General features: G+C 38.6%; 1 protein-coding gene across 2 annotated transcripts in view; it reads right to left on the bottom strand.

The window, feature by feature from the left end:
- The window catches only part of LOC311303737 (SLAIN motif-containing protein-like), a 41,357-nt gene extending 18,320 nt beyond the window's left edge, over positions 1-23,037 (bottom strand). For both annotated transcript variants that reach the window (XM_084430366.1, XM_084430367.1), the window contains exons 1-3: positions 22,883-23,037; positions 21,050-21,607; positions 832-971 (exon numbers count right to left, since the gene is read on the bottom strand). In XM_084430366.1, the coding sequence (XP_084286492.1) occupies positions 832-971; positions 21,050-21,603 (694 nt within the window). In that variant the 5' untranslated portion in view covers positions 21,604-21,607; positions 22,883-23,037. The remainder of the gene's footprint in view (positions 1-831; positions 972-21,049; positions 21,608-22,882) is intronic.
- Positions 23,038-27,837: the final 4,800 nt, after the last annotated feature.

Here is a 27,837-nt window from a genome sequence, read left to right as displayed (position 1 = left end):
TATTTTATTTTATTTACTTGTTTGTGGCAGGGCCACTAGACAAAATCTAGTGTTGAGCCCTGTGTATGTTATAGATCTTATTGTGAACAATTCAACCATGCAAAAATTTTAATATTTGATAAAAATGTTAATCAAACTGTATCTCTCTGTGGCCCCGTTTACATGTGGTATTTAAAATGCGTTTTGGAGAATGGGATCACAGGTAGACGAGGGAGACACATTCCCATTTACACCTGGTGTTTTAATCAGTCTCTTTTGTCCACTTTCAACCACTTCTGTCCTGATTTCCTCGAGGGGAGGGTCTATGGGTGGGTAAACGCATGGGTTTTTTCAGATCGTGATGAAATAACTACTAAAACGCACACGGAGACGACGTAAAAACATACGGAGAGCAGCAGCTTTTGTTTCTGCTCTGACAGCAGCAAGACCAGCCGAACGCTGTGAGTGTGTGTTAGAAATCAGGAATAGCGAGAGAACATTGAGCTTGGTATGTTTTTCATCTTCAAACCAAATTTGGGTCGACAAAGTTTAAATCCCGTCTGGCTAGCACACTTGCCATAATGTTTACATGTTAGGTCATACTCAGTAGGCGGCCTTTTGTGGCTGTTTGAACACATGAGCGTTTACACTACGAAAGCAATCCGGTCGAATGCGTTTTCAACTACCTGGAAGTGGTCAAAAGTGGACAAGCTCAAAGCGTTTTACACCTGCATTTCGTCATCGTCCACTTGTGATCAGTTCCTGAATCATTTGGATCATTCTATATTAATCTGTGTAAAACAACCCCTTTGCTTTATTAACATCAGTTAAATGACCATAAAGTTTCCATACTTTGGTCTAGTCGGTTGATGAGCGTCCGACAGGCGACTTCAGTCTCTGGACTGGGGTGATCGAGAACTTTTCTACACCATTTCAGTGGTGATTCAGGCCCCTGTTCTGCCACAACATGCTTCTTTGGGGACACGTACAACCTGAAGACAGAAAAACAGGACAGTAATTATAAACATCAACCATGAAATTAAACCGGTAAAATTCGTTTTGGGTAGAACTTAGAAATTATGTAAAAATGTCTCTAGCCATCAGACCGTTTACAATCATCACCAAGTCTTACACGGACTCAACATACTCTCCCATAAAGACGGCACAGCAGAGATTCCTGTTATGATTGTTGCTCAAATGTAAATATATGGGAAATCAAACAGTCGTTTCTGTGGGACAGACAGTGTTTACTGGAACAGATAATTGTCGTTCACTGGTGGAGAATCCATCCATCATGAGCAGCTCATCAAAATGCTGCACATGCCGATAAATACTGCTCTGATGAAGCTCATTCTCTCTCCAGACAGACACAAACATTCATTTCCTTTTGAGAGGAAGAATTTAACAATGGCAATAAGATTCCTGATCCTATTTGAAAGCAGAGTCTGGACTACTGACTCATTTGAAAGGGTTGTCAGAAGTTAAAATATACAAGACATTTTTGAATTAAAGGGGTCATGACAATAAACTTTTGCATGATCTTTTGACATACAAGAGGTCTGATAGTGTTAATCAGTCAATTCTTACTGTCGGTTAAACAGTTAACTATAGCTATGTTTCCATCCACACGTTTTTATCCGAATTAAGTGATATCGAATGAAAAATGCCTTATGGAAACTTTGAAAATTCGATTGAATTTCATGAATATCGACTCAAATGAAATACGTTCGGTCTCATCGGATTTTATCTTGATCGATATACGGCTTATGCGATAAACACTGATGGAAACGATCATTTGTTGGTAGATGGCGCGATCCATTTTGTCTAGCAAAACTTTGTTCGCAAATGTTTGCTTGAATGTTGTGCGATTCAGTGCGAAAACGAATGGAAACACCTTCAAATGTCTCAAATCAATTCGATATACCAATTCGATCGCAAAATAGCATGTGACGTCATTACGCACAGGTTTTTATTCGCTTTAAAGCCATTGGATGGAAACACACTTTCACCAGCTTTATTCGCATGAGCTTTTTTTACCGAACTTCAGATAATTCAATTGACAAGTGGATGGAAACTTAGCTTATGAGCATCCTTGAGTTTGAAATCAAGGGTTTGTAGTTTGTCGCTCATGCTTGTCCAGTGACAGCTGAACTATTTTGTCCGCATTTGATTTGCATTAACCAACCGTTATGCTAGGGATGCACGATATATCGGCCATCATATCGCTATTGGCCAATATATGTTCATTTTTAATGTTATCGACCCAATAAGAAAATGTGGGCGATATATTAAAGCCGATAAATAATGGATTACTTCGTTGGGCTGAGACACTTCTCATGCACACTGTTCGCCATGATGGTTTTGATTTGCTTGAAATATGACTGGAATCACTTCAAAAAAGGAAAATACAGTAAAGTGCAACATGTGTCTGTCATATAGGCTGCATACAATTATAATGAGAACATTATCATGGTGTGCTTGGGACATGGATTTTAATGGTGAGACTTTTGTTTTTGTAATCAGGCACTCAAAAGTTATAGAAAAACTTGGATTTAGATTTATCGGCCAATATATTGGTTATCGCTTTCTAATATAAAATAATTATCGGTATTGGCATCAGCCAAAATTGTTATATTGGTGCATCCCTACGATGCACATGTTTTTATGCAGTTTACAAATGCACACTTCACAAGATCTCACAGCTGGAGTTGAAAGTTTTGAGAAATGAATTTGTTTTTTTTAGACATTCACTTGTTTACGTGATATAAATGTGCATCTGCTGAATGCAGGCGGTGGATGAGAAAGTATTATAGTGCGTTTGCCTTCTATTACTAATAATAGAAAAGCAAATGCTATAATTTCTCATATACAGTTTACTTTTTGTTTAACAGCTGTGTCCAATAATTGATTAGATAGAACAGTTAAACAGAGACAGTAAACTAATGAATAATGGGAAACCCGACACTGACGTTCTCAGCGTGTTTAAAATAAATGTCCTGCTTCCGACGCATTGGCCAAAAAGAAAAACTTATCGGATGATTTTCAAAAAAAAAAAGAAGCTAAATATCTGCCTTGGCGATCCATTGGTTACCCACTAATATCAGCTGTGTGGAAAGCTAGGCCTGGGTTGACAATATTGATTTCTCACTTTTAATCAATCTTCATTTTGATGAACTAAGATCTTTTAGTCTGTGCTGTTTTCAGTTAATGCGTGAACAAAACTTTATCAAATATTATTTGTAGCGCACATGCCATCCAGTAATAATGAGCTTTGTGCTGTTGCTCCTAATATGAAAAAGTCTGAGATTTTAAATTCATAATGAAATTCTAATAATAGATGTAGATTTGATGCTCTTTAATGTGGAATACAACGGTCACGCAAGTTCACCAATCGTCTCTTCCTCTTTACGACTAGTCACAGCAAGAAATAAACATGAATGAACATCAGCAGGCATATTGAAAGACACAGTACAACAACTGCCTATGAATGTTTTACTTGCACATATTTAGATGACTTACTTCACATTAAACTGATATACGAGAGACACTGTTAACAACATGCCAAACAAAATGACACACTGCAGCTTTATATAATGGATCCTATGAAAACTGCTCTAGTCAGTCCACATCCAGGTCAAAACAATCCTCTTTTTTTCACCGTCTAGAATGAGCAGTATCACATGAAGCATAAATCCACCAAAAGCTGCTTACCACGTGCCAAGGAAAGCTCTATTAGCCTCAAGCACCAGATATGCTCATACGGAGAGGATAATTGCTGGCCAATGCCAATCCACCGGAGGATTAGTGGCTGGATTATTCTGCTTAAAATTAAAGCTGCATTAGAGAGATTAGCTTCTTATTATTTTGTTTTGTTTTTAGGAATTCTCTATTAATTAAACTAATCAATGCGGAATAAAATACAAGAGATGGACTAAACAGAACAGTCTTTAGCCTTATAAATACATATATTAGGGATGCACCGAATATTCGGCCACTGAAAATTTTCGGCCGAAAATGGCCCAAAAGTGCATTTTCGGTTTTCGGCCGAAAGACTTTTATCACCGAAACAATACGGCCGAAATGTTGTGATGACGCAAACAGCAGACACCGCGACCTGCACGTGCTTGTCTGAAGCAACATTACATATCTGCGGTGTGGACGTATTTAAATATATCTAAGAGTGACCCACGGACAGCGATTTTCAAAACACAGACATCCCAAGTCTTCCGGAAGTTCCGGGAGTCTCCCGCGTATTGATACCGGCTCCCTAATGCCCGCAAATTAGTTTAAATCTCCCGGAATCGCGAGCGAGCATGAGCGCGCATACGTAGCGCGCGCGGCAGAGAGAGGGAGCGAGAGACCTTTGCGTGTGTGTGCAGAGCAGCCGTCATTTCTCAGAGGTTTACCTGAGCTGTTTATGGTTTTTGCAACTCACGTCCATGAGCATATAACTGCAGATATTATTTTGGGCTATGGCAGTATTGACCTAAATGCACTTTGTTTTTATGAGAGAACATTTCATTTTTAAACCTTTCTCCAGGCCAGTAGGCTTTTACATTATTATTTAATGTACACATGAGTGGGGTCAAGTTAAACATTTAATTTTATACTTTGCAAATGCTAAATAAATATTTGCATAAAATTTTAATGGATTTATTCTTTGAAACTTTAATATTAATTTATGCAATTGCAATGCCTTGATTTTAGTAAACTTAGTACACAGTCATAGCCATAAATGCAATGGTACTAACAATAATTGGCATAATTTCTTTCGGTGTTTCGGTTTTCGGCCTTGGTTTCCTCTTTTTCGGTTTTCGGTTTTGGCCAAGAATTTTCATTTCGGTGCATCCCTAACATATATGAAAATCGATCTTTTTGGGGCTGCCCCCTAATAGTCAATTAAACGTTTGTCGATGAAAAGAAGCGTAGTCGACCAAATATTAATTAGTTGGTTAGTCGCGAAAAAAAAAAAACTCTAAAGCAATTGGCAAAGTCCGGCAGTCTGTGACAGTTTGTTCAAACGGTTAGACCACGTGGTAATTATAACTTTTTTGGTCACAAACGTTTATCATTTGCACGTGTTCAAACAGTTTAAACAGTCAAGCGCAATATGAAGCGAAAGAGAACTCAGTTTGGTTTTCTGTGCACACACACATCAGAAGCGAGCGCTCAGAAAGCCTCATGCGAATTGAATTCTCTTTCAGGTTTTCTTGTATTTGAAAGGACAAATTTACACAAAATTGTGTCAGAATTCCCGTCTTGGCGAGTATCCCAAGATCACACACTTTGGCTTCATTAGTGTTAGCTGTTCATTTTAGATTTTTTTGTCAGAAATATTATTTATTATACATTTCCCGCACATTTGAATCCAAAATAGGACTGGGCAGTTTATCGAGTTTGTACGCTATATCGTAATATCCACTCACCTAAAGGATTATTAGGAACAACTGTTCAATTTCTCATTAATGCAATTATCTAATCAACCAATCACATGGCAGTTGCTTCAAAGCATTTAGGGGTGTGGTCCTGGTCAAGACAATCTCCTGAACTCCAAACTGAATGTCAGAATGGGAAAGAAAGGTGATTTAAGCAATTTTGAGCGTGGCATGGTTGTTGGTGCCAGACGGGCCGGTCTGAGTATTTCACAATCTGCTCAGTTACTGGGATTTTCACACACAACCATTTCTAGGGTTTACAAAGAATAGTGTGAAAAGGGAAAAAAATCCAGTATGCGGCAGTCCTGTGGGCGAAAATGCCTTGTTGATGCTAGAGGTCAGAGGAGAATGGGCCGACTGATTCAAGCTGATAGAAGAGCAACTTTGGCTGAAATAACCACTCATTACAACCAAGGTATGCAGCAAAGCATTTGTGAAGCCACAACACGCACAACCTTGAGGCGGATGGGCTACAACAGCAGAAGACCCCACCGGGTACCACTCATCTCCACTACAAATAGGAAAAAGAGGCTACAATTTGCACGAGCTCACCAAAATTGGACAGTTGAAGACTGGAAAAATGTTGCCTGGTCTGATGAGTCTCGAATTCTGTTGAGACATTCAGATGGTAGAGTCAGAATTTGGCGTAAACAGAATGAGAACATGGATCCATCATGCCTTGTTACCACTGTGCAGGCTGGTGGTGGTGGTGTAATGGTGTGGGGGATATTTTCTTGGCACACTTTAGGCCCCTTAGTGCCAATTGGGCATCGTTTAAATGTCACGGCCTACCTGAGCATTGTTTCTGACCATGCCCATCCCTTTATGACCACCATGTACCCATCCTCTGATGGCTACTTCCAGCAGGATAATGCACCATGTCACAAAGCTCGAATCACTTCAAATTGGTTTCTTGAACATGACAATGAGTTCACTGTACTAAAATGGCCCCCACAGTCACCAGATCTCAACCCAATAGAGCATCTTTGGGATGTGGTGGAACGGGAGCTTCGTGCCCTGGATGTGCATCCCACAAATCTCCATCAACTGCAAGATGCTATCCTATCAATATGGGCCAACATTTCTAAAGAATGCTTTCAGCACCTTGTTGAATCAATGCCACGTAGAATTAAGGCAGTTGTGAAGGCGAAAGGGGGTCAAACACAGTATTAGTATGGTGTTCCTAATAATCCTTTAGGTGAGTGTATTTCTATAAACATTATAGGATGAGGCAATCCAGTTTATATAGATATGCCGTATTTGATACTACGGGCGCATCTGAAAAATAGCGGAGGACAAGCAGTGAGTTGCTGTGGGGAATGTGCGTAATCCAATGTGTCCTAAACCCGAGTCATGCCTTATAGCCTCCCGTGGACAGGTGTTGAAAATTAGCATGTGTGCTAAAACACCCAAGCAAATGCATATGGTTCGTCCGATGTAATTGTAATGTCCATGTCAAATAAAAAGTAAACAAATACTAAGGCCTTTCCGCTTCAGACGCTCTGACTAGTGCCATTTAATGCGTTTGAGATGTTGTGTTTCACAGGTATATTCTCCATCTGTAAATGTTAGAAAGTCATGCACATATTCCATTTTGCCATCAGGAGTGGACGAGCCTTAAGCAAGCGAGTCTCTGATAAACTAGACTTCAGTAAACAAGCGTAATGTGCACTAAACAGACAGAGCACACTAATTCTGACTAAGATTGTTGTTACAATGTGATTAGAACCTTTTTTTTTTTGCACAATGCATAGCCTACATGCATGGTTACATTCACTATATTTCATTCATAGCCTTCAGCATGAGCACTGTTTGTAGGAAAACATTGGGTAGTTTAATTATGTGAAATATTTTTTTAAATAATTTGATTTTTTTGAAATTATTTTTATCCAAGTAGAAAAAAGTAGAAGATGCCGCCCAACCCTGATGCAAAACCACCTCTTGCAGTAATCCTTGACACGCAGCCTGTGTTTTAGTTATGGGCTGTATGTAAGGTTACACTACAAATAAACCCAGGGCCGGCTCTAGCCCTTTGGTTGCCCTAGGCAAGACTGAGTTTTTGCGCGCCCCCCCCCTCTTTATAAGAAAATAAGAAAATTGATAAGTGTCAAGCCTTTATTTGTTATAATTTTGATGATTATGGCTTACAGCTTATGAAAACCCCAAATCAAAATCACAGAAAATTTGAATTGATATGATTTGATATGTCATAAGCTGTAAGCCATAACAAAGTCTTGAAATATCTCACTTTGCATGTAATGAGTCTATATAATATATTAGTTTCACCTTATAAGTTGAATAATTGAAATAAATGACCTTTTGCACGATATTCTAATTTTTCGAGTTTCACCTGTAGTCACTCCAACACTTCAACAAGCAAAATATGACTTAAATGATACACTCTAATAAATTGCACATACAAAAATGCTACAAAGAATGTTCATTGATGAACAAACAAAAATGCTCTAATAGTCACTCCAACACTTCAACAAGCAAATTATGACTTGAAGAATCAACTGTTAATTGTTTATACACAAATTCTACAAAGAATGTTCAAGGATATTTACCAAATTGGATTAATTTAAGCAAATTATGACCATTAAACTAGTTTAACTATACCTTCTACAAACAAATGTGCTATTATGGATAATGTATGTACCACTACAAAATTAAAATATTTAAGTTATTTTAGTTCTATCTCAAATAATAAAATATTAACAGTTGTTTCTGCCATTTCTATTCACCTTCAAAGTAACTAGCTAGCAAACTATAGCTTAGTGACAGCAATGAAACGTCCAATATTAGGTGATGTAGGCTACAGTACAATACTAAGTAAATTTATCTCATTGGACACCTTAATAGCTAAGATGAGAAGACTTACTCTATACTGAGCTTTATTTTTTATCTTCTTCCTTTCTCCGTTTTCGTCCCTGTGCACCAGAGGTTTAGACCGCTTCATTTTCGATCAACGCGCCAGCAGCTGAGCACTTCCCTAACGTAACGTAACGCAACCCTCCCGCCCCCCGCCAATCCAGAAATGGTCGACAAAAATCATAAATTCAATCTAATAAGTAATTAAACGTGTGGTTGAGGGGCGCCCTTTGATCATGTTTAATAAACATGTTTTATTTCGCGTTTCGTTCTAATTTTATGATTAATATGGGAAGTAGATAGGGCGACACTAGAGTGCGTGCGCGCCCCCAACACATTTGTCGCCCTAGGCAACCGCCTAGTTCGCCTATAGCAATCGCCGGCCCTGAATAAACCACACAGCTGATAAACGACTGCTTATCCAGTGAGTCATGCGCATTGATGATGTAGTTAAACGGATACTTCACCGATTAGCATTAAAGTCCCCGTGAACTGGAAGTTGCAAACGACTTTTCTCCAGTGTTGTGACGTATTTCCAAGTGAAAGGGAATATTGAACAGAGGGCAGGGGTTTACTCTAGCGCTCCTCCTCTCCATCTCTGCTCATAGCAGACTGACGGTTTGAGGGGAGTGGTTAAGCGGTTTCAACCCAAGCCGTCAAACTGACGTCATCAGAAATGGAACGCCATTCCAGACCGGAAGTAACTTTTCAGATTTTGATTAAAGATTTCCACGGCAAAATTTTTTTGACTAGTAATATGCACTAACAAAGTAAATAGGGTCAATTTTGATTTCATGTCGACTTTAAGCTAGGGCTGGGCGATATGGCAAAAAAAAAAATATCACGATAATTTTTTTTTATATCAGTCGATATCGATAATTATCACGATAAAAATCAAATCTTTATTTCTTTCAAGTTTAAAGGCAGATTTTTGCTCCTAAGTGAAAGTTGTAGAAACCAGGGGTGCGTTTCCCGAAAGCATCGTTGGCCAACTATGGTCGCAAGTTCATCGCAATGTCCATTGAACTCTATTGTTAACAACGGAACTTGCGACCATAGTTGGCCAACGATGCTTTCGGGAAACGCACCCCAGAGCGTTAATTGTGGTTTTAAACTACTCTTTATTGTCAGAACATATCAGGACAAACACTTGCCAAACTGGTGAACATTTCACAAATCTGAGGTAGAACATTCAACATTTGTCATTTATCCTTAAAATAAATATCTTTATTGGACAATTAATTTCTTAGTTTCTGCATGTGCTAATTTTTATTTGGTAAAATGTAATATTCTGACTGTTTGAGTTTTATTAAACTTAACCATTGGTCATCCAGTATCATGCATTTAGATCATGATAACCTCACTATCATGGCAAAATGTAACTTTATGGTTTCTATGGTATTTGTATGAAAAACAGTAGCCTAAATACATTATTAAATACTGTAATTATATTCCATTAGTCCTTTAATACATTGTCTACATTAATAATATAATACAATTCAATATGTGTATCCCACATTTCATGGTGCAGTTAATATTACTAGGCTAACGTTACAGTAAATCCATGGTAAATGATGGGAATTTGTAGACGGAAAAGCCTTCTGACTGTATCGTTGCGCACAGTGTTTCTCCTGTTTGTCAGCGCTGTTTCATCTGCCTTTAAACTGGGTTAAATCACTGAGACATTTGTGTTCTTCGCTGAATTCAAGCGTTTCTCACTGGATCTCGTGACGAGAGCGATCAGAGTAAACGCATCGGCTCTAGTGAGCTCGCGCTGCGCTGCCGTTTGGACTTTGAGCCGAGCGGATAAATGGTCCGTGTGGCGCGCGGTTCAAATGAGTTTCGTTCCGCTTTTGGCGCATAAACATTATCGAACTCTTGATATCGTTTTATCGAGAAAAATTATATCGCGATAATTATCGTTATCATTTTATCACCCAGCCCTACTTTAAGCTTTGTATCAGTAGAAACCCGGTAGTATGACCGTGCTTCCCTCCCTCATGTCCCCCTGAGACGAGAGATTTCTGTATTGTGTGTCTGAAGAAAAGCCTCAGATGACGCAAAAATCGTCATTTTGCGTCATCGGAGGCTTTTTTGGCCAGAGGCGAGAGACTACAGCCAGTAGGAGGAGCTCGTTCCGCATGTGTTCAACCCGCCGATTGGGGGATCTCACGATAAAACGGCGTCTTTTCAGTTTCGAGTCGACTAGTAGCCTAGATGTATAATTTCTTCCGATACTGCCCTCTGTAACCGGTACGCATGGCTTGGGAGTGGCCTCATAGGGCAGCGAAGCAAGTGCATTCTGGGAGTTGTTGTCTTTCATCCACATGAGCCAAAAATCAACTTCTGGCATCAACTTCTAAAATAATTTCACATTTCTACTTTATAAATGACCCAATTTAAATACACATTCATCTTTCCAGCGGTGAAATATCCCTTTAAAAATTCAAACTGGGACAATAAAAAATAAAAAAAGTAGCCAATCAATAGTAAAATCTATTCATTGGGCTAAACAAAACTTCACCAAGGCACTGCACCTTTCAGCCTGACCTTCCCTAATATCCAAAGTGGATTTAAAACAGCTCAACCACAGAGAAGAACAGCTGACCCCAGCACTAACATGGCAAGGCCAGGCTTCCACTTTGATTCTAGAGATGCCACTGGACGTCCCGTGTTTACACAGGAAGATCCCACTCTCTCAGCCCCTCTCAAATCACGGCCATTCACCGATGCATCACGGTTACATTCAGAATGACAGCAATCACAAGATCTCACAATAAATTACTTTACTCATGTCAGTCCAAGCTCATAAGACTTCGGGTCATCTTCAAAACACAAATCACGATATTTGTAATGAAAATCTGAGAGTTTAATCCAAGATCTGATCGCTTTATATGATGAACAGATTTAATTTAGGCTTTTATTCACATACAAAACACATCACATATGATGAACACAGAAACTCAAAGTACTGCATGAGAATAACCAATGAGGTTTGTTTTAAAGTGTGATGCCCTTGTCAAAAAAGTACCGACTGGCTACAATGATCAACGCATGGAAGTGTTTGAAAGTGTTTTAAAAAAGTGAGCGGGAGCGGGAACTCAATCGTTTTATCTCCTTATAAAACTTCTAAGTTCAGGTTACCTGGACTTTCAACGGAGGAACAGAAACCTCTCAGGTTTCATTCGTTTCCATCTACATATTTTTATGCATTTTACGGGATTTTGCATTTAAAAAAAAATGCTTTTACTTTTACTGAAAAAAAAATCCCTCGATGCGCAACTTAAAATACATATATAATATCAATTAATCAAAAATAATTGGTTCAAAGAAAGTTTTAAAAGCAAGTAATCATATGGTTTTATTGAACAACACTGCTAAAATAGCCTACATAATGCCATATACATAATATAAACAATCAACTTCTGCACATTATGTATTGTAACAAATGTCGGCAGAGGGCACCGACGAGGGTGATTGTTGTTACACTTTACAGCAGATCAAATCCTTGTTTAATATCGGCCAAACAAAATTTAATTCAAATGTTCACTTAACGGTGCTGTATGTAACTTTTTTACTCTACTAAAGCATAAAAAAAAAACATAATATGTGCGCAGATATTTAGGAAACAAGTTCACATACTCGTTTCTCTGAAAAACACTTCTACAGCCAGTTATTTTACACGTTCCGTGTTGTCAGTCGGGTTTTGTTTTGGTCTGGTCTGGTCTGTGTGACTCCGCCCACTGCCAGTTCACCCAATAGTATTTCGACACCCTGGGATGCCAGTTGGCAGGAAACACAGCGTATCGCAGCCTTGGAAACGAGCAAACAAACTGGTCAGAGACTGCAGATTCCACACAACCTAAAAAGCCTCGGTATCCATCTAAAAATCTCTATGAACGAGAGCATATTAAAAACGCGGATAAATAAACTCATTAACTTACGAGTTTTCGTCATCAATTGCGCTCGCTGATTTTGAATTTGGACTGCACTGTCATTCTTACATACAGCACCTTTAATCTTTGATATTTGGCCTCTTCTTCACAACAGAATTGCTACAACGAGGGTTTAAACTTTAATTGTGAAATCGCAATGAACAACAGTTTGCATATTTAGAAACATACTCCTGTGTTGGCGTAAGTTTATAAATGATTTACGTTACAAATCTGGTGAAATGGCATTTGTTGCGTTCCCGGATGAACGTTCTAAGCAACCCAAAACTCCCAGAGATGGAGTTTGTTAATCGAGCTGCTGAGACGCATGTAAATGATAACAGCGCAACAGTTCACTATGAAACACAAAGCACATCAGACTTTATATGCCTTCCAGTGTTGCACGGTACACCGATACTTCAAAAGTATCGCGATTCTCGGAAATTAAAAACGTCAAGATACCTAAATTTATTAGTATCGATACTTCTAAGAATGACTGCGTTCCAGATTTGTAAGGCCGGCGACACACTGGCTGCGTGGCGTGAGCGACTCTTAGCTGCGTGGCGTGTCCGTTTTTATTTCTGCTTCCATGTTAACAGGTGAGCTAGCACACTGCCTGCGCGACGCGCGCCTGAGCCGCGTGGAAAACGCGTGCATGCTAGAAATAGAACCGACGCCTATTTTTCACGCGACACGCAAGCGTGTTGGAAGCGTTTCCAGGCAAAATAGAATAGGAAAAGATGTTTCTATGTCATTTTGACACGAATACATATTAATAAATTACATTTTGATGTTTGAAAGTCTAGGTTTTGACATAAATGCAGATATAAATGTAATTTAAAAAAATATTATCGATTTTCAAATACTGCACCTCTCAATACAGAACGAAATATTCTGTAGCCTATTTTGCCGTCAACACTGCCGATGTTGTCTTTGCTGCTATATATTTATGTTTAACATGAAGTATAGGCCTTCCACAACTCTCCCCATATGTCAAATATATCACCAATGAGGCTTATCATATGTTACCAATATTAAACATTGTTTAATATAATCGCTGTTCATATTTTTTATTCAAGTTCAGAATCAAGATAAAGTTATTACCTGTAACTCTTATGTTTCTTATGATAACTGAGATAATGCTGCTAAATTTTTTATTTGTTTTTACCTTGAATGTCATTGCTCTAATTTATTTTGTATATTTTGATATTTCATATTTTGTTTAAAAATGTTTAATATGTCTGCTGTTCATATGTTCATTTATTAGTGTGTTATATGATTAGAATGTTGTCCCGGTTTTAAAATAAAGCACAACAGTGATATTTGAGAGTGTTTCTCCCTTTTCAGGAAAAGTATCGAAATCGCAATTCTTGACTTGGTATCGGTATCGAAACAATAATTTTGGTATCGTGACAACACTAATGCCTTCGCAATGGCACTTTGCTAAATTATGATTTTTAAGTGGTTTAAATAAATTGTGAAGCCTTATAAAACGGTCAAATAACGTGGTTCATGGATTCTCGTCTGCTGAAAGCGCCACTTGCCACTTTTTTTATTTTTTTATTCAAGTACTTGAATTGAATCGAGGCCCAAATGAGTTTGTGTTTTGTATGTGCACTCTGAGCCGCAAGTCATTTATGATAGAGGAAATTACGATTAACATGGGTAATAAAAATATCGTAATTTGTGTTTGGAAGATGAACCAAAAGTCTTATGGGTTTAAGGGTGAGTTAATGATTTTTGGGTGTACATTAAAGGAGGGCTCTTTTAAATTGATCCAGTAAGGAGCCACTTGGCTAACATACTAACATAGCATACGATAACCCAGCAACCCTAGCATCGTGGAGATGAGTTTTGCATGAGAGAGTAACTGACACTCCTACATTTTCCAAAGAAAAAGTGTAGTATATACTCAGTGCTACATGACATAATAATAATAATAAAAGCGATTACACTTTATTTTAAGGTGTCCTTGTTACAGTGTAATTATACATTTAAGTACTGAGTAACATTAAAGGGTTAGTTCAACCAAAAATGAAAATTATGTCATTAATGACTCACCCTCATGTCGGTCCAAGCCCGTAAGACCTCCGTTCATCTTCGGAACACAGTTTAAGATATTTTAGATTTAGTCCGAGAGCTTTCTGTCCCTCCCTGCATTGAAAATGTATGTACGGTATACTGTCCATGTCCAGAAAGGTAATAAAGACATCAAAGTAGTCCATGTGACATTAGTGGGGTAGTTAGAATTTTTTGAAGCATCGAAAATACATTTTGGTCTAAAAAGCGTCACTGCGGAGTCGTGAACGCGGATTGACAACAGACCCGGAAAAGAATACAATGCTGAATAAAGTCGTAGTTTTTGTTATTTTTGGACCAAAATGTATTTCCGATGCTTCAAAAAATTCTAACTAACCCACTGATGTCACATGGACTACTTTGATGATGTCTTTATTACCTTTCTGGACATGGACAGTATACCGTACATACATTTTCAATGCAGGGAGGGACAGAAAGCTCTCGGACTAAATCTAAAATATCTTAAACTGTGTTCCGAAGATGAACGGAGGTCTTACGGGCTTGGAACGACATGAGAGTGAGTCATTAATGACATAATTTTCATTTTTTTTGTGAACTAACCCTTTTAATCACCAATCATGTACTTACTCCTGTTTCTGGACTCTGCAAAGTTGGTCCCAACCCTTATGAATCAGGTGATTAAAGGGATAGTTTACCCAAAAACTCAAATTACCCCATGATTTACTCACCCTCAAAGTCTTCCTAGGTGTATATGACTTTCTTCTTTCAGACGAATACAATCAGTTATATTAAAATGTCCTGGCTCTTCCAAGCTTGATAATGGCAGTGAATGGCCGTTTCTGTTTTGAAGTCCATAAAAGTGCATCTTATCCATCATAAAAGATCTCCACACAGCTCTGGGGGGGTTAATAAAGGCCTTCTGAAGCGAAGCCATGAGTTTGTGTAAGAAAAATATTCATATTTTACGTTACACGTTACAAAGTAAAATTCTAGCTTCCGGCCAAATGGCCAAACTCAGTCTTACTTACGCCTAAAGCCAGGGGTGCAAACACATGTATGGTCAAAAAAGAGAGAGGTAATCGAAGCCCTCGTCCCGCGGCAAATATCCAGATACTACATTGCCACCATCCCCAACCCACCCCTATAGGCACATAGAGTCAAATGAAATTTAGAAAAACTATCTTGCACTTCTTCTTCTTGCTTTACAGCTACTTCCTGAAAACAATTTCACCTGATGATTTGAATAGCTCTTTTTGTAAAGAATTAATAATTCTAGGATGATTGGGGTAATTGTGTAGGGTAGGCCTAGTGCATCTGCATAGAAACTAATAAACAAAATACAAATATAAATACAATAAAACACAAATACACGAGAAATAAAGCAGTGCTTTATGTTTTTCAGGTAACTTAACTGTATTAAGTATTAATACAGTTCATCTTTTGACAAAACGTGATTTTTCTCTTTCTCTTTTGTTGTTTGATTAACTTTGGTGACACAAACAGCTGCAGGTATATTGGGTGCTGTCCCTTTAAGACGAATGCACGTATCTAATACCGGTAATGACACACATCCGTTTTATTTTGACTGCGTTTACGGGGAAACTCGTTGAGACTGTTTTTTCGTGCACATGTCTGTTCAAACACAAATAGATAAGAAAGAAAAGGGAATTCGGTGTTCACGAACTTCACGTGCTGTCTGCGACTGCGTGGCTCTGTGCGCCGACAGACCATCTACATTTGGATGTTAAACATAAAATATATAGCCTGATACAGCAAAGACAACGTCGGCAGTATTGACGGCAAAATAGGCTACAGAATATTTCGTTCTGTAGGCCTATTGACGGCCAATATTTGAAAATCGATAATTAGGCCTATTTTTTAAATTACAATTATATATGCATTTGTCAAAACCGAGAGACTTTCAAGCATCAAAATATAATTTATTAATATGTATTTGCGCCTTCTATTTTGTCTGAAAACTTCCAACACTCTTGCGTGTCGCGTGAAAAATAGGCGTCGGTTGCGGTTCTATTTCTAGCACGCGGTTTCGGCGCGGCTCGAGAAGTGTGTGTGTCACGCAGGCATTGTGCTCTAACACAAGCTCTAACCAGTTAACATGAGAGCCGACATAAAAACGGACACTCCACGCCGCGCAGAGAGAAATGTGATGCAGTGGCAGATCCATCCAGAGTGAGACAGAAACACTAGTGGTTCACGCTTGCGCACATACTGCTGGTCGCGCAGTGTTCTGATTCGCTTATTTCCTATTTACTTGTTGGTGGATCCAATGAATCCAGAATTACTGTTGGTTAAATTATAATCAGACCCTCTCAAACCACCACCTCCCCCCCCTCCTTAAAAAAAAAACTCTTCGGATCTGCACGATTCACACAAGTCACCCAATCTGACGTGAAAAAAGCGGGAGGCGCCGAAAAGCGCGCTGTTTGCACCCCTGTAAAGCTCAACTTCCGCAACATGTGACGTCAGAGGAAGCGTAGTGCGTCATGGCGTAGCGTAAATATCAGCAGTTCGTCGCATTACTCGCACAAGTTGCGCTTTAGACTTAAGTGGAATCCGCATGTTCGTTTGGCCGGAAGCTAGTTATTGTACTTCATAAAATTGTAAATATGGATATTTTTCTTACACAAACTCATCGTATTGCTTCAGAAGGCCTTTATTAAGCCCCCGGAGCCGTGTGGAGTAGGGCTGCACGATATATCGTTTCAGCATCGACATCGAGTTGTGCGCATGCGCAATAGTCACATCGCAGGATAAATGATGTAGTAAGGCAAACCATATAATATATTTATGTTTGATTCAAAAGAAAAAACTTGCACGGTTCTCATATTTGCCTGATATAAGGTAATTTACTCCGATTTAAGAAGAAAAAAAATAATTTACAAAGCAGAGTCGGTTCACATTGTTCAGAGTTCACGTGTTTTTGACGTGCAGGCTCACATGCGAATGGCGAAATGAGCGAGGAACAGAAAAAAAAAAGCAATGGAGGACTCCTTTAAAGGAGAACTCCGGTCAATTTTAACATTGAGCTCATTTTTCTGTACATTTGGAGTGCTGTCAGTACAGAGAACAACGACAAAAATCGGTGTTGCCTACACCGAGTTATCCTCTTTTTAAAATTTGCACCCTGTTGACTTCAATGGGGCAAGTTTTAAACCTGCTTTTAGGCTCTTAACATTCTTGATGTGTCATTACAAGTGCACAGGTCATGTGAGTGATTCCTTCTGAGTGAACGCGGGTGAATCTGACTGCAGTAGATGTGAAAGATATTAATAAAAATGATGTTTATTCAGCCAGCGCACATACCTGTATTTACATCCTGTTTTCGGTCGAAGTCCACAGTAGTCGATTGTCGAGTTCACGCGCGTGATCATAGGTACTAACAGGTATGTAAATACAGGTATGTGCGCTGGCTGAATAAACATAATTTTTATTGTGATGTTTTTATTAAAACTTGCCCCATTGAAGTCAACAGGGTGCAAATTTTAAAAAGAGGATAACTCTGTGTAGGCAACACCGATTTTTGTCGTTGTTCTCTGTACTGACAGCACTCCAAATGTACAGAAAAATGAGCTCAATGTTAAAATTGACCGGAGTTCTCCTTTAATGAGGACTTCAAATTGAGAAGTCGCAGTTTGCAAACAGCATTTTTCCCACAGGATCATTCAAGTGAGAACATTGCAACGGGGATGAGAGAAGCATTGGCTGCTTGGGGCCTGGATGAGAGACGTCTAGTCTGCATTACAACAGACAATTGCTATGCCATGCATGACTTGACTTGAAATATAACATTTTCCTAAGTTTAATCAGTTTCATAAATGCCTTGTTATTTATTGTTAAAGGCAAACTGATTTTAATTTGTTAGGCTTTAACTCAGGTCCTGTCTGAGGACAAGAAGGCACGGCATCTGACTCCAACCTGGCACGATATAGATGTCCTGGAATCTGTCAGCAAGACACTGGGCCCACTGCTGGACTTCACAGATGCAGTGTCAGGAGAAGACTATGTCAGTGTCTCCTATGTGAAGCCAGTTCTTCACCTCTTCAACACTTCAGTGCTGCTAATGCAAGAGGAAGACACAGACCTGACCAAGACCTTGAAGAAGGAGATGATGTACATTAATGAGAAATATAAAGACGACACTACTCAGGAGCTGCTTGACGTGGCTTCTTGTTCAAGCCCCCGGTTCCTCATCAGTGCAGAAATCAAGCCCAGAGTGAAGGCCAGAGTCGCATCAGAGATGAGGGAAGGCCCGGAGGAGACAGTAGGCTGCAGCACTGAGGTGGAGCCCGAGGTTGCAGAAACGTCCCAGGCAAAAAAAGCCAAGAAGTCTTTGGGAAGTTTCTTTAAACAGAGCGGAGTTGCAGCAAAGGGTGATTCCTCTGTGACCTTCAAGGATGCTGTGGAAGCAGAATTAAGCAACTAGGCTACTTGCTAACACCTTCCATAGACACAGAGCAAGATCCACTTGCATGGTGGAACACACACACAGAGTAAGCTTGCCACATCTCGCCAAGCTTGCCTGCAAATATCTATGTATTTTTGCAACAAGTTCCCTCTCAGAGAGGCTTTTCAGTGCAAGTGGCAACATAGATAAACAAGTCTCAAGCCTGTGATGGTGGATAGACTGGTGTTCCTGACCAAAAACCTCTGAGCTTGAGTGAGCAAATGAATGCATACAGACGCTTAAAAGGCAAATTGGTATATTTTAACATTTCTATTTACTATATTATGCAACAGTTATGAGAAAGAAATGTTTGATTTAATTTCTTAATGTTGTATTTAATTTATTTATCTGCTAGGCACTACGTTTAGAAAGAAAGATGTCAGATTTTTTTTTTTTTTTTAGTTTAATTTAATCTTTATTTGTTATCTATGATGACCACCACTTGTTTTACTTTGGCACTGTTGCTAAGAATAAATTTTTATATTTTTATCATAAGTTAATTGTTATTTATTACAACAAGTTTAGCTTATTGCAATTTATTTGTTTTCTAAAAAATATTTATTTTACGCTGTATTTTTGTAAACCAATGTGTGGTTGGTGGTGTATAGCTGTTTATACAGTTTGTTTATAACATTTTGTTTAAAAGATGTTTGCTACTTTTCTATTTTCAAAAAGAGGTTTGTAATTGTTGAATAAAATGTTAAATTACTTATTTTGTCACTCCCTAATGTGATTATGAAGTGTCCTCTTCAGTGTAGTGCTCTGTTTTAACCTGTCCTGAAGTAGAGAGCTAGCCTCCTGTAAACTCCTGGATCCCTTATTTTAGAGTAAGCGACATGCATTATTAATATCATGACATTTTAGATCCTTGACTTGTCTGAATTGATAGAAGAGTGAATAATATGGCGAGTCAAACAGTGTATTAAACAACCCAAAAGAAGTCAAAAAGTAATTTTTCAGATTTTTTTATATATTTTTTACCGTATTATATTTATTTTCCCATTTTCTATGAAGATGCAGTTACCTACAAAATCACCTCAATTATTAATGAATTAATTCTTGAGCAATTCAAGACTGAAAAATTCTGTATTTCTTCATATCGCAATATATATCTCAGGAAAAAAAGATATCGCAATGTCATTTTTATCCAGTATCGTGCAGCCCTAGTGTGAAGATCTTTTATGATGGATGGATGCACTTTTATGGACTTCAAAACAGAAACAGCCATTCACTGCCATTATCAAGCTTGGAAGAGCCAGGACATTTTTAATATAACTCAAGATTGTATTCGTCTGAAAGAAGAATGTCATATACACCTAGGATGACTTGAGGATGAGTAAATAATGGGCTAATTAAAATATTTGGGTGAACTATCCCTTTAAGATCATCATGAGCACTTGATAATTGTGTTGTTGGATCAGGGTTGGAACTGAACTTTGTCGGTAGGTAGATCTCCTAGAACAGGACTGGCCACCCCTGCTATAAGGGTTAGGGTTAGTGGATGCATGTAATTATGCAAAAATGTATAGTCATTACTAGGGCTGCACGATATGAGGAAAAGCTGCGATGTGCGATAACATTGTTTAATATTGCGATGACGATATGACTTGCGATAAATATTCAAATGTGAATGTTAGCTATACTGTTCCCATGTCTTCGTGCTTTAATGGGTTCTTTGCGTGATAAGTCAAACGTTTATTACCTGCCTGGTTCAGATTGTGTGATTTTGGCACGATCCGTTTGACGTAGGGTGTCGTGGGGATTCGTAAACGACAACGGGCGTCGGGACGCAAGATTCGATCGTGTCATAGTGGGCGACAACCTACGTCGCGTCTGCGATGCTTAACGACATCACGACAGAAAGACTAGCATGTTTAATTTTTTTGCGGTCCTCCACGACGGGTTGAGTAAGTGAGCGAGAGTGAGTGTGTCGCGAGTGAGTGAGTGAGGTACAGTGAGTGTGAGCGAGGGACAGTGTGTGTGTGTGTGCGAGTGAATGTTTGCGAGTGAGCGTGTGACGGCACGCGATGACTGGTCGGAAAGCAACGTGTAGTCTGACATGTTTCTTGTCCACACACGACAAGATTTTAGTAGTCAAAATCGTGTAATCTGACTCCGTGACTATCTTAACAGACACAAAAATCTTGTAATCTGAACCAGGCATTTATTCATCGTGTCAGGCTGTCTGTTGCAATGTGTTCATCGCGCGAGTTCATATCGCGATGACGATGAAAATTCGATGTATCGTTCAGCCCTAGTCATTACTATAATGTGTAACAAGGAGGACACAGTCAAATAAAGTGTTACCGAAAGATCAATAAACCCACCAGCAGTCTTCATCGTCGGCCTGAGCACACGTCTCCAAGTCAAGTACATCCACCTCGTCCAGGGCGGACTGGTCCATCCCAGCGTGCCCCGCTCCCAGCGCCTCTGAGTCGCAGACCTCTGGACACAGACCAGCGCTGAAGCGTCCCAGTGTGTGTTTGGAGCCAGAAGCACGCGGTGAGCTCAAGAACCCGTCCTCATCCTCAGGCCTGCAGGCGTCAGGCAGCGGAGACATGTCCTCACTGCTGCTGCTGCCCGCCGGAGGAGACAGCAAGTTCCCAGCATCCTCTGCTCTGGGGGACGTGTCCATGACCTCGTGCAGGTTGTTGATGTTACTCCCTGTGGTGAGGTTGCTGTTGGCTAGTTTGCTGCCCCTGTTGCGCAGGGCTTGATTCTGGACCTCCAGGCGTCGCACCAGCTCCTGAAGCTTTCGGACCTCCTCGAGCTCCGCTGCGGTCAGGGTCGGCCCGAACTCGGGCTCAGAACTGGACATCGTCCCGTCGGCGTCACCATTATCGGCTGGCTGAATGACACTTCCACCATCAGGGACGACCATTCTCCTACAGAGCGAAATAAACCAAGATAAATTATCAATATTTTTTTTAACAGAACATTCATCAAACTGCATTTCACAAAGCTTCTTCAATAGGGATTTTCTTCATTTCTTTACTACCATTCAATTTATTTATGTACACTAACACATGTATCAGGCAGTTTGTAAACCGTTTTGAGATGTTTTATTAAGAGTAGGCTATAATAGAAATATTAGCTGGTTAATAAAGCAAGTATAATTATTAAATACAAAAATCAGCTGCAACTTATTTAACAGAATTCAAACAAAATACGAATTATTTATTAATATCATTATTTGTTTTATTATCCGATACTAATCTGCAGAGGCTTCTATGTTTGCAGTTTGATCACAAATTCAGCAACGGCTAACAGGGGCTTTATCTTCTCGTGTGTTTAACAAACTTACACGTGAATGTATTTTACACACACTTGTTAGCCTGTGCTCACTTAAAAGGATAGTTCACTGAAAAATTACAATTTTGTCATTTACTCACCAAGTTGTTCCAAACCAGTACGAATTTCTTTCTTCTGCTGAACACACACACACAAAAAAAGGTATTTTGAAGAAAATGACAAACCAAACAGTTGATGAACATTCTCCATCAAGTGTTTGGTTTGTCATATTCTTCAAAATATCTTCTTTTGTGTCCAGCAGAGGAAATAAACTTTAACATGTTTGGAACAACTTGAAGGAGAGTAAATGATGACAGAATTTTCATTTTTGGATGAACTATCCCTTTAAATGGTGCTTTTATTTTATATTTTTTATCACTATCATTATAAATTAAATTACATATGATTATTTAATAATAAACATAACACATATTATAGGTGTTATTGTAGAGATGGTCAAGAAATGTAAGGTTAAATCTAGATCTGTTACACTTGCGAGCTTTTTCATCTAGAAGGTTAATATAGCCATATAGAGCGACAGCTATATTATACTATATACACATAATGTTAATAAAATGTCCACAACAACAACAACGGCACACAAGTTAGCAAAACAAATAAACAAACCAGCAAACAAATGAGGTTTATTTAAACTAACAAGGATATACTTAATGAAAGAATTTACAGAACGTGAATTATTCTGTAGAGATGAAACAATGCTCATATCTTTAGCGAGTATGTGTTTAATAACACCGAAATATTGATGTAGTTATTTGCATCAGCGTTAAGCTAATATGTTTGTGTCTAGTAGCGTGTAAACTGAGCTACTGTTTCCAATTAACTTATTACTGACACAATAATCAACATACCTCTCCTTTCGCCCCAGTTTCTGCAATTTTCCGATCTAACGTTTCGATATATAAAAAATAAATAAATAAATTTAAATAAGTAACCCGCCGATTTTTCGCTGTTACGTTTCAGACAGTATTTTGCCTGTGTGGAGCTAGTTAGCTCGTTTGCTATCGACCAGAGGTGATCGACACCCCCTGAACCAATCGAATGAAAGGTCCCGCCCATTGCAGTAACGGACTGACCATATATGGAAGTGTAGCTCCGCCTACTGGAGGCTTGTGGTATTTGAGCATTGACTGCAGTAACAGGGTCTGTCCGGCAGGTGGAGGCACGATACTAATGTACACTGCAGCTTTGTTAATCGGGTTTCTTCGTTTTTTTCCCTTTTGTTTACCCCTGACATGTATGGTTATATGTAGCCTGTATGCAAATTGTTTTGTTCTTATTAAAATGCAACAACAACAAAAAAAAAGCTTTTGATGGTAGGGCTGATAGGTTCACAGTAAAATACTAGTGTGCAAGTTTCTGAACACTGCCTAGTGCTTACTTGTGTAAGAATGTGAAACAGCAAAGCCATTATGCAACAATAAACTCCAAACAAAAGTTTTTTTTTTTTTTTTTTTTGCTACAGGAAATGTTCAATGAATTGCACTGTGGGACACTACACCATGCATTGTCCTAGTTGTTTAGGCACATTTTGACAATTTGTTGTTGACCATCCGGTGATGCATACAGTTCCGATACAGTACTAGGCTTCATGTAACTTTGTGAGTTGTACAACATGCAATGCCAAGTGTGCTTTTATTGAACTGAGACCAGTGGAATTATAATTCAAAGGACCTGAAGCCTGCATTACGATGTAATACTGTAACATGCATATTTTTACCGGAGGTATTTAATTGTTTATTAATAGTCCGTAATTTTTTTTTTTTTTTTTTTTTTTTTTTTTTTTAATGGAACCGTTTGTTGAAACTTTAGACAGAATGTATATTTAAAAAATGTAAGTATATTGCCGTTTTTTTGTGTGTAATGTTTTATAAATGAGCCTTTAAAGGCTCATATGAGGATATGGAGTTCACATGCAGGAAGAAAAAACAAAATTACGCCATTTGGTGCAGTACGTCGCTGCTATTTATATGGCCAAAAGTACGATGAAATTCTGATCTTTGCAACAGTATATCAGACTACTTGTATGAAATGCATCAGTTGTCACTCTATATCTGCCTTAGTAAGATGATATTTAAATGCTTCGTTTTATGATCAAAGCTTTACTTTAAAATACATGCAATACAATGATTGAGAGAGGAACAAATACACCTTCCTCAAAAGCCTGATGGATTAAATATCTGATACTCGCATATGAACATGATCTTCATCTTAAAATATTACTTTCAATATGCAAATTATTCTTACGTTTAATTTATAAAAATCAGTGAAGACTTCACAGCAAAAAGACACGTGAAGCGCGAGCTGAAGGTAGGTGTTTTCACTGTTATACTAAAAGGCTTTTGTTTGCTAAAAATATCAGCCAGACAACAGAAGGCATGAAGTAGATCGTGAACAACAGGTTTTTCAACGTTTTGATCGTGTTGATAATTTAGAGGCCTTTATATTTGCATTGTGTAAATCTATAAAGGACATCCAGCACAAAATCTGAATTAACTTCCAAGCTGCACCGTAACCGCTTCAGTTACACTTCTGGCCATTCATTATATACACACACTGAAAGTCATTGGGTTATAGCTTCTGTGTCTTGAAGTGTGTATTGTTGGCTGAATGCATATTTACTCATTTCAATATGTTTCAAACCCCTCTGACTACATGCATAATGGTACTACGCATTAAATCCCCCTGTAGTCAATAATTGTAGGCTATACCTTAAAACTCATCTTTGATCACCAAAATTACATATTTAAACGTTTTAAAAAATATATTTCTTCATGCCTTAAAATAGCTTGAATGTAACTCGACACCCTTGCCTCATTTAGTAAACGCGTTCTTTGAATATGCAAAATAGCCCCGCCTCCACTCACTCACTCCAGCACAGAGATCCACTCGTTGACGATCACACGTTGATCTGATTGGTTACAAGGTAGTTTGTGACGTCAGAAACACCAGCGATTTCAAACCGTGTTTTTGAGACTGTCTTTGGTTCACTGCAGTTTTAAGGAGAAAATACTCAGCAATGCTGTCGACATGGATTTGCACAAGGTTGGTCTTAAAGAATATTAAAAACACCACATAGACATATGTACATTAACAACATTAATAGCTTGATTTTCACCACAGGGGGGTTTTAAAAACAAAACCTTTTTTTTTTTTTTTATGTCTCTATTAACACTATTTTTCATCTTGCCTGAAATACCCAAAAAGTATTAGACTATAGCACAACATTTTAGCTTTTATTTATATTTCACATCAAATGAAACCTCATTCAGACATTTAAGTCTAAATGTCTAAATACTGGTGCCATGGTAACTTTTCCTCTGACTTTTTCCTGTATCTCCTTTGCAATAGGTTACAGTAGGCTACAGTATAGGCTATAGTGAACTATATGCATTAGTTCTCTTTCATTACGGCGTTGCACAATCATGGACCTGCAGAGTTTGTGTGAAATCACTGATGCTGAAAGCTGGAGAAACAGACAGCAGTGAAGCATTGACATGTAGAGGCACGAGTGATCGAGATCAGGTCCAGACTGAGCAAGCTGAGGAAAAACATGTCATCAGACACGATATAACTTTATTAGAGGAGTGTGTGCGTGTGATGACATCATAGAGGACTGATAAAAGGTGAACTTTGTATGTCTGAATGTGGGTGATGTTATCTGTGATCGAAAGGGCTGCTAGTGTAAAAAATCCTGAAACCCTTATCTCTGAAACATTTAATGTAAAAATTATAGTTTATGTCTTAGGGCTCGTGGATCTAGTGGAATTCCAACTAGATTTATACGCTATTTCACATATCGGTGTTACCTATAATTTATTGTCATTTTATTTTAATTAAGCGTACCTGGGAAAGTGTCTGCTCACTTGTAAAGAAATAAAAAGTCTCATTACCTCAGAAAAACAAACTTTCCTGTGCTCGCGGGGCGCACTCTTCGCTTAATGCGTGTTGTATATCACCATCTCTTCTTTATATATAAAGAGCGAATGAAATTACAAGCATGCAAGGTCATACAAAGTTGTCAGTAAGTCACGGAATTACCAAAAGGTAGACTTCCAATAAATTACGTATCCAATATATTTTCGTGTGTTAGCTGGGAAGGATTTGCATGCAGGTATGATGTTCATCGGAATCAGCGTATTATGTTTCGATAACAGTTCATGTTAGCATTGTGTATTTATCATGGTAGCTGTAGTTTACATAATCTTAACCCCAAATACCACTTCATTTTCATTTTCTGTCACTCCATCAAACAGTGCTCATTCTCACCAGAACCTGTCCATCATCAGCCCACTCAAACACAGCACTTACTTCTCAGTCACTCATCGCCACCTGAGATCTCCTCGTATTCCTCCAGCGTTCTCCTAAGACTCTCCAATTATACCCACCTGTGTTTCCTCACCTGTTCCCCGCTCCGCTACTCACCAATCCCAACCGTCTGTATGCTCTCCAGTCTCCTCCACTCACAGGTCATCATCAAATCCCAAGCTATCTGGTATAAAGGAAAGTGAATCAATATTCACCAATCATCTGACTTTGTTTTTACTCCCCTGCTTCATCTGTGCATCTGTTCAATAAACACCTGTTTGGGTTTGATGGTAAGCCTGTCTCTGAGTCTGGTATTCCCTTACAGTTTGTTATTTTCTATATTGTTGATGACTGTGGTGGCTCATTCCAACTTGCTAACTTATTTGTATTATAAAAAAAAAACGATTTTAGGACTGCTATTTAATAGCCTTAAATGAATAGACCCGTCTAGATCCATTCATTTGAGATATATTACCATTTCTATCTAACGTATCGGAAAAGGATGTTTTCCATCAATTGTCTGCGTTTTTAAATGACAGTGATTTATTAGACAAGTGTCAAACTGGTTTTAGGCAGCACCACAGTACAGAGTCAGTGTTGCTTAAGGTACTGAGTGATCTTTTGTTTGCTGTGGATTTAGTTGACTCTGCATATCTGGTCCTACAGGATCTCAGTATGGCTTTTTTGACACCATTGACCATACCATTTTGCCTGAACGGTTAAGTAAGTGGGTTGAACTGGTTGAACCGCATTGAACTGATTTAAATCGTATCTTTCTGAAAAAAGAAAATTCAGTTGAGTTTGGGAATTTTTCTCCCTCTATGGTACCATTAATTTGTGGTGTACCTCAGGGATCAATTTTGGGCCCGCTTTTGATTTCGTTGTATTTGCTAATTTTTTCGGAAGCATAATATTGAGCATCATTTCTATGTGGACGATACACAGCTGTACCTCCCTTTGTAACATGGTGAAAATTATGATATGCACTCTTTGTTGGACTGTCTTGCAGAGGTAAGATGCTGGCTGGCAGCTAACTTTCATATGCTGAATGAATCGAAAACAGAAATTGTAGTCTTTGGACCACCAGAATCTATTAAACAGATAAAAACAATCTGGGTCCTTTATCTGTGAATTCTCATGATCATGCTAGAAATTTGGGAGTGGCTTTTGATAACGGTGAATTCAATAAACAAATCAATTCAGTGGTGAAGAGTGGCTTTTATAATCTCAGATCCATCGCAAAATTAAAAGCGTTTTTATCAGTAAAGGATTTGGAGACAGTGATTAATATTTTTGTTTCCTCAAGGCTGGATTACTGTAACTCACTGTATACCTTGGTTTGGCTCAATCCTCTTTGTCCCGCCTTCATATTATACAAATCGCAACTGCCATGGCTTCTTACTGGAATTATACAGAGGGGAACATTTCTCCTGTCCTGCTTCACTACACTGGTTAAATTTAAGGAAATGTTCTAGGCCCTTAAAGGGTCATGAAGCCC

The sequence above is a fragment of the Rutilus rutilus genome, assembly GCF_951802725.1.
Source record: "Rutilus rutilus genome assembly, chromosome: 14".
NCBI lineage: Eukaryota > Metazoa > Chordata > Actinopteri > Cypriniformes > Leuciscidae > Rutilus > Rutilus rutilus.
The sequence above is the reverse complement of the archived record's forward strand: the minus strand, read 5'-3'. Positions and strand labels throughout refer to the sequence as shown.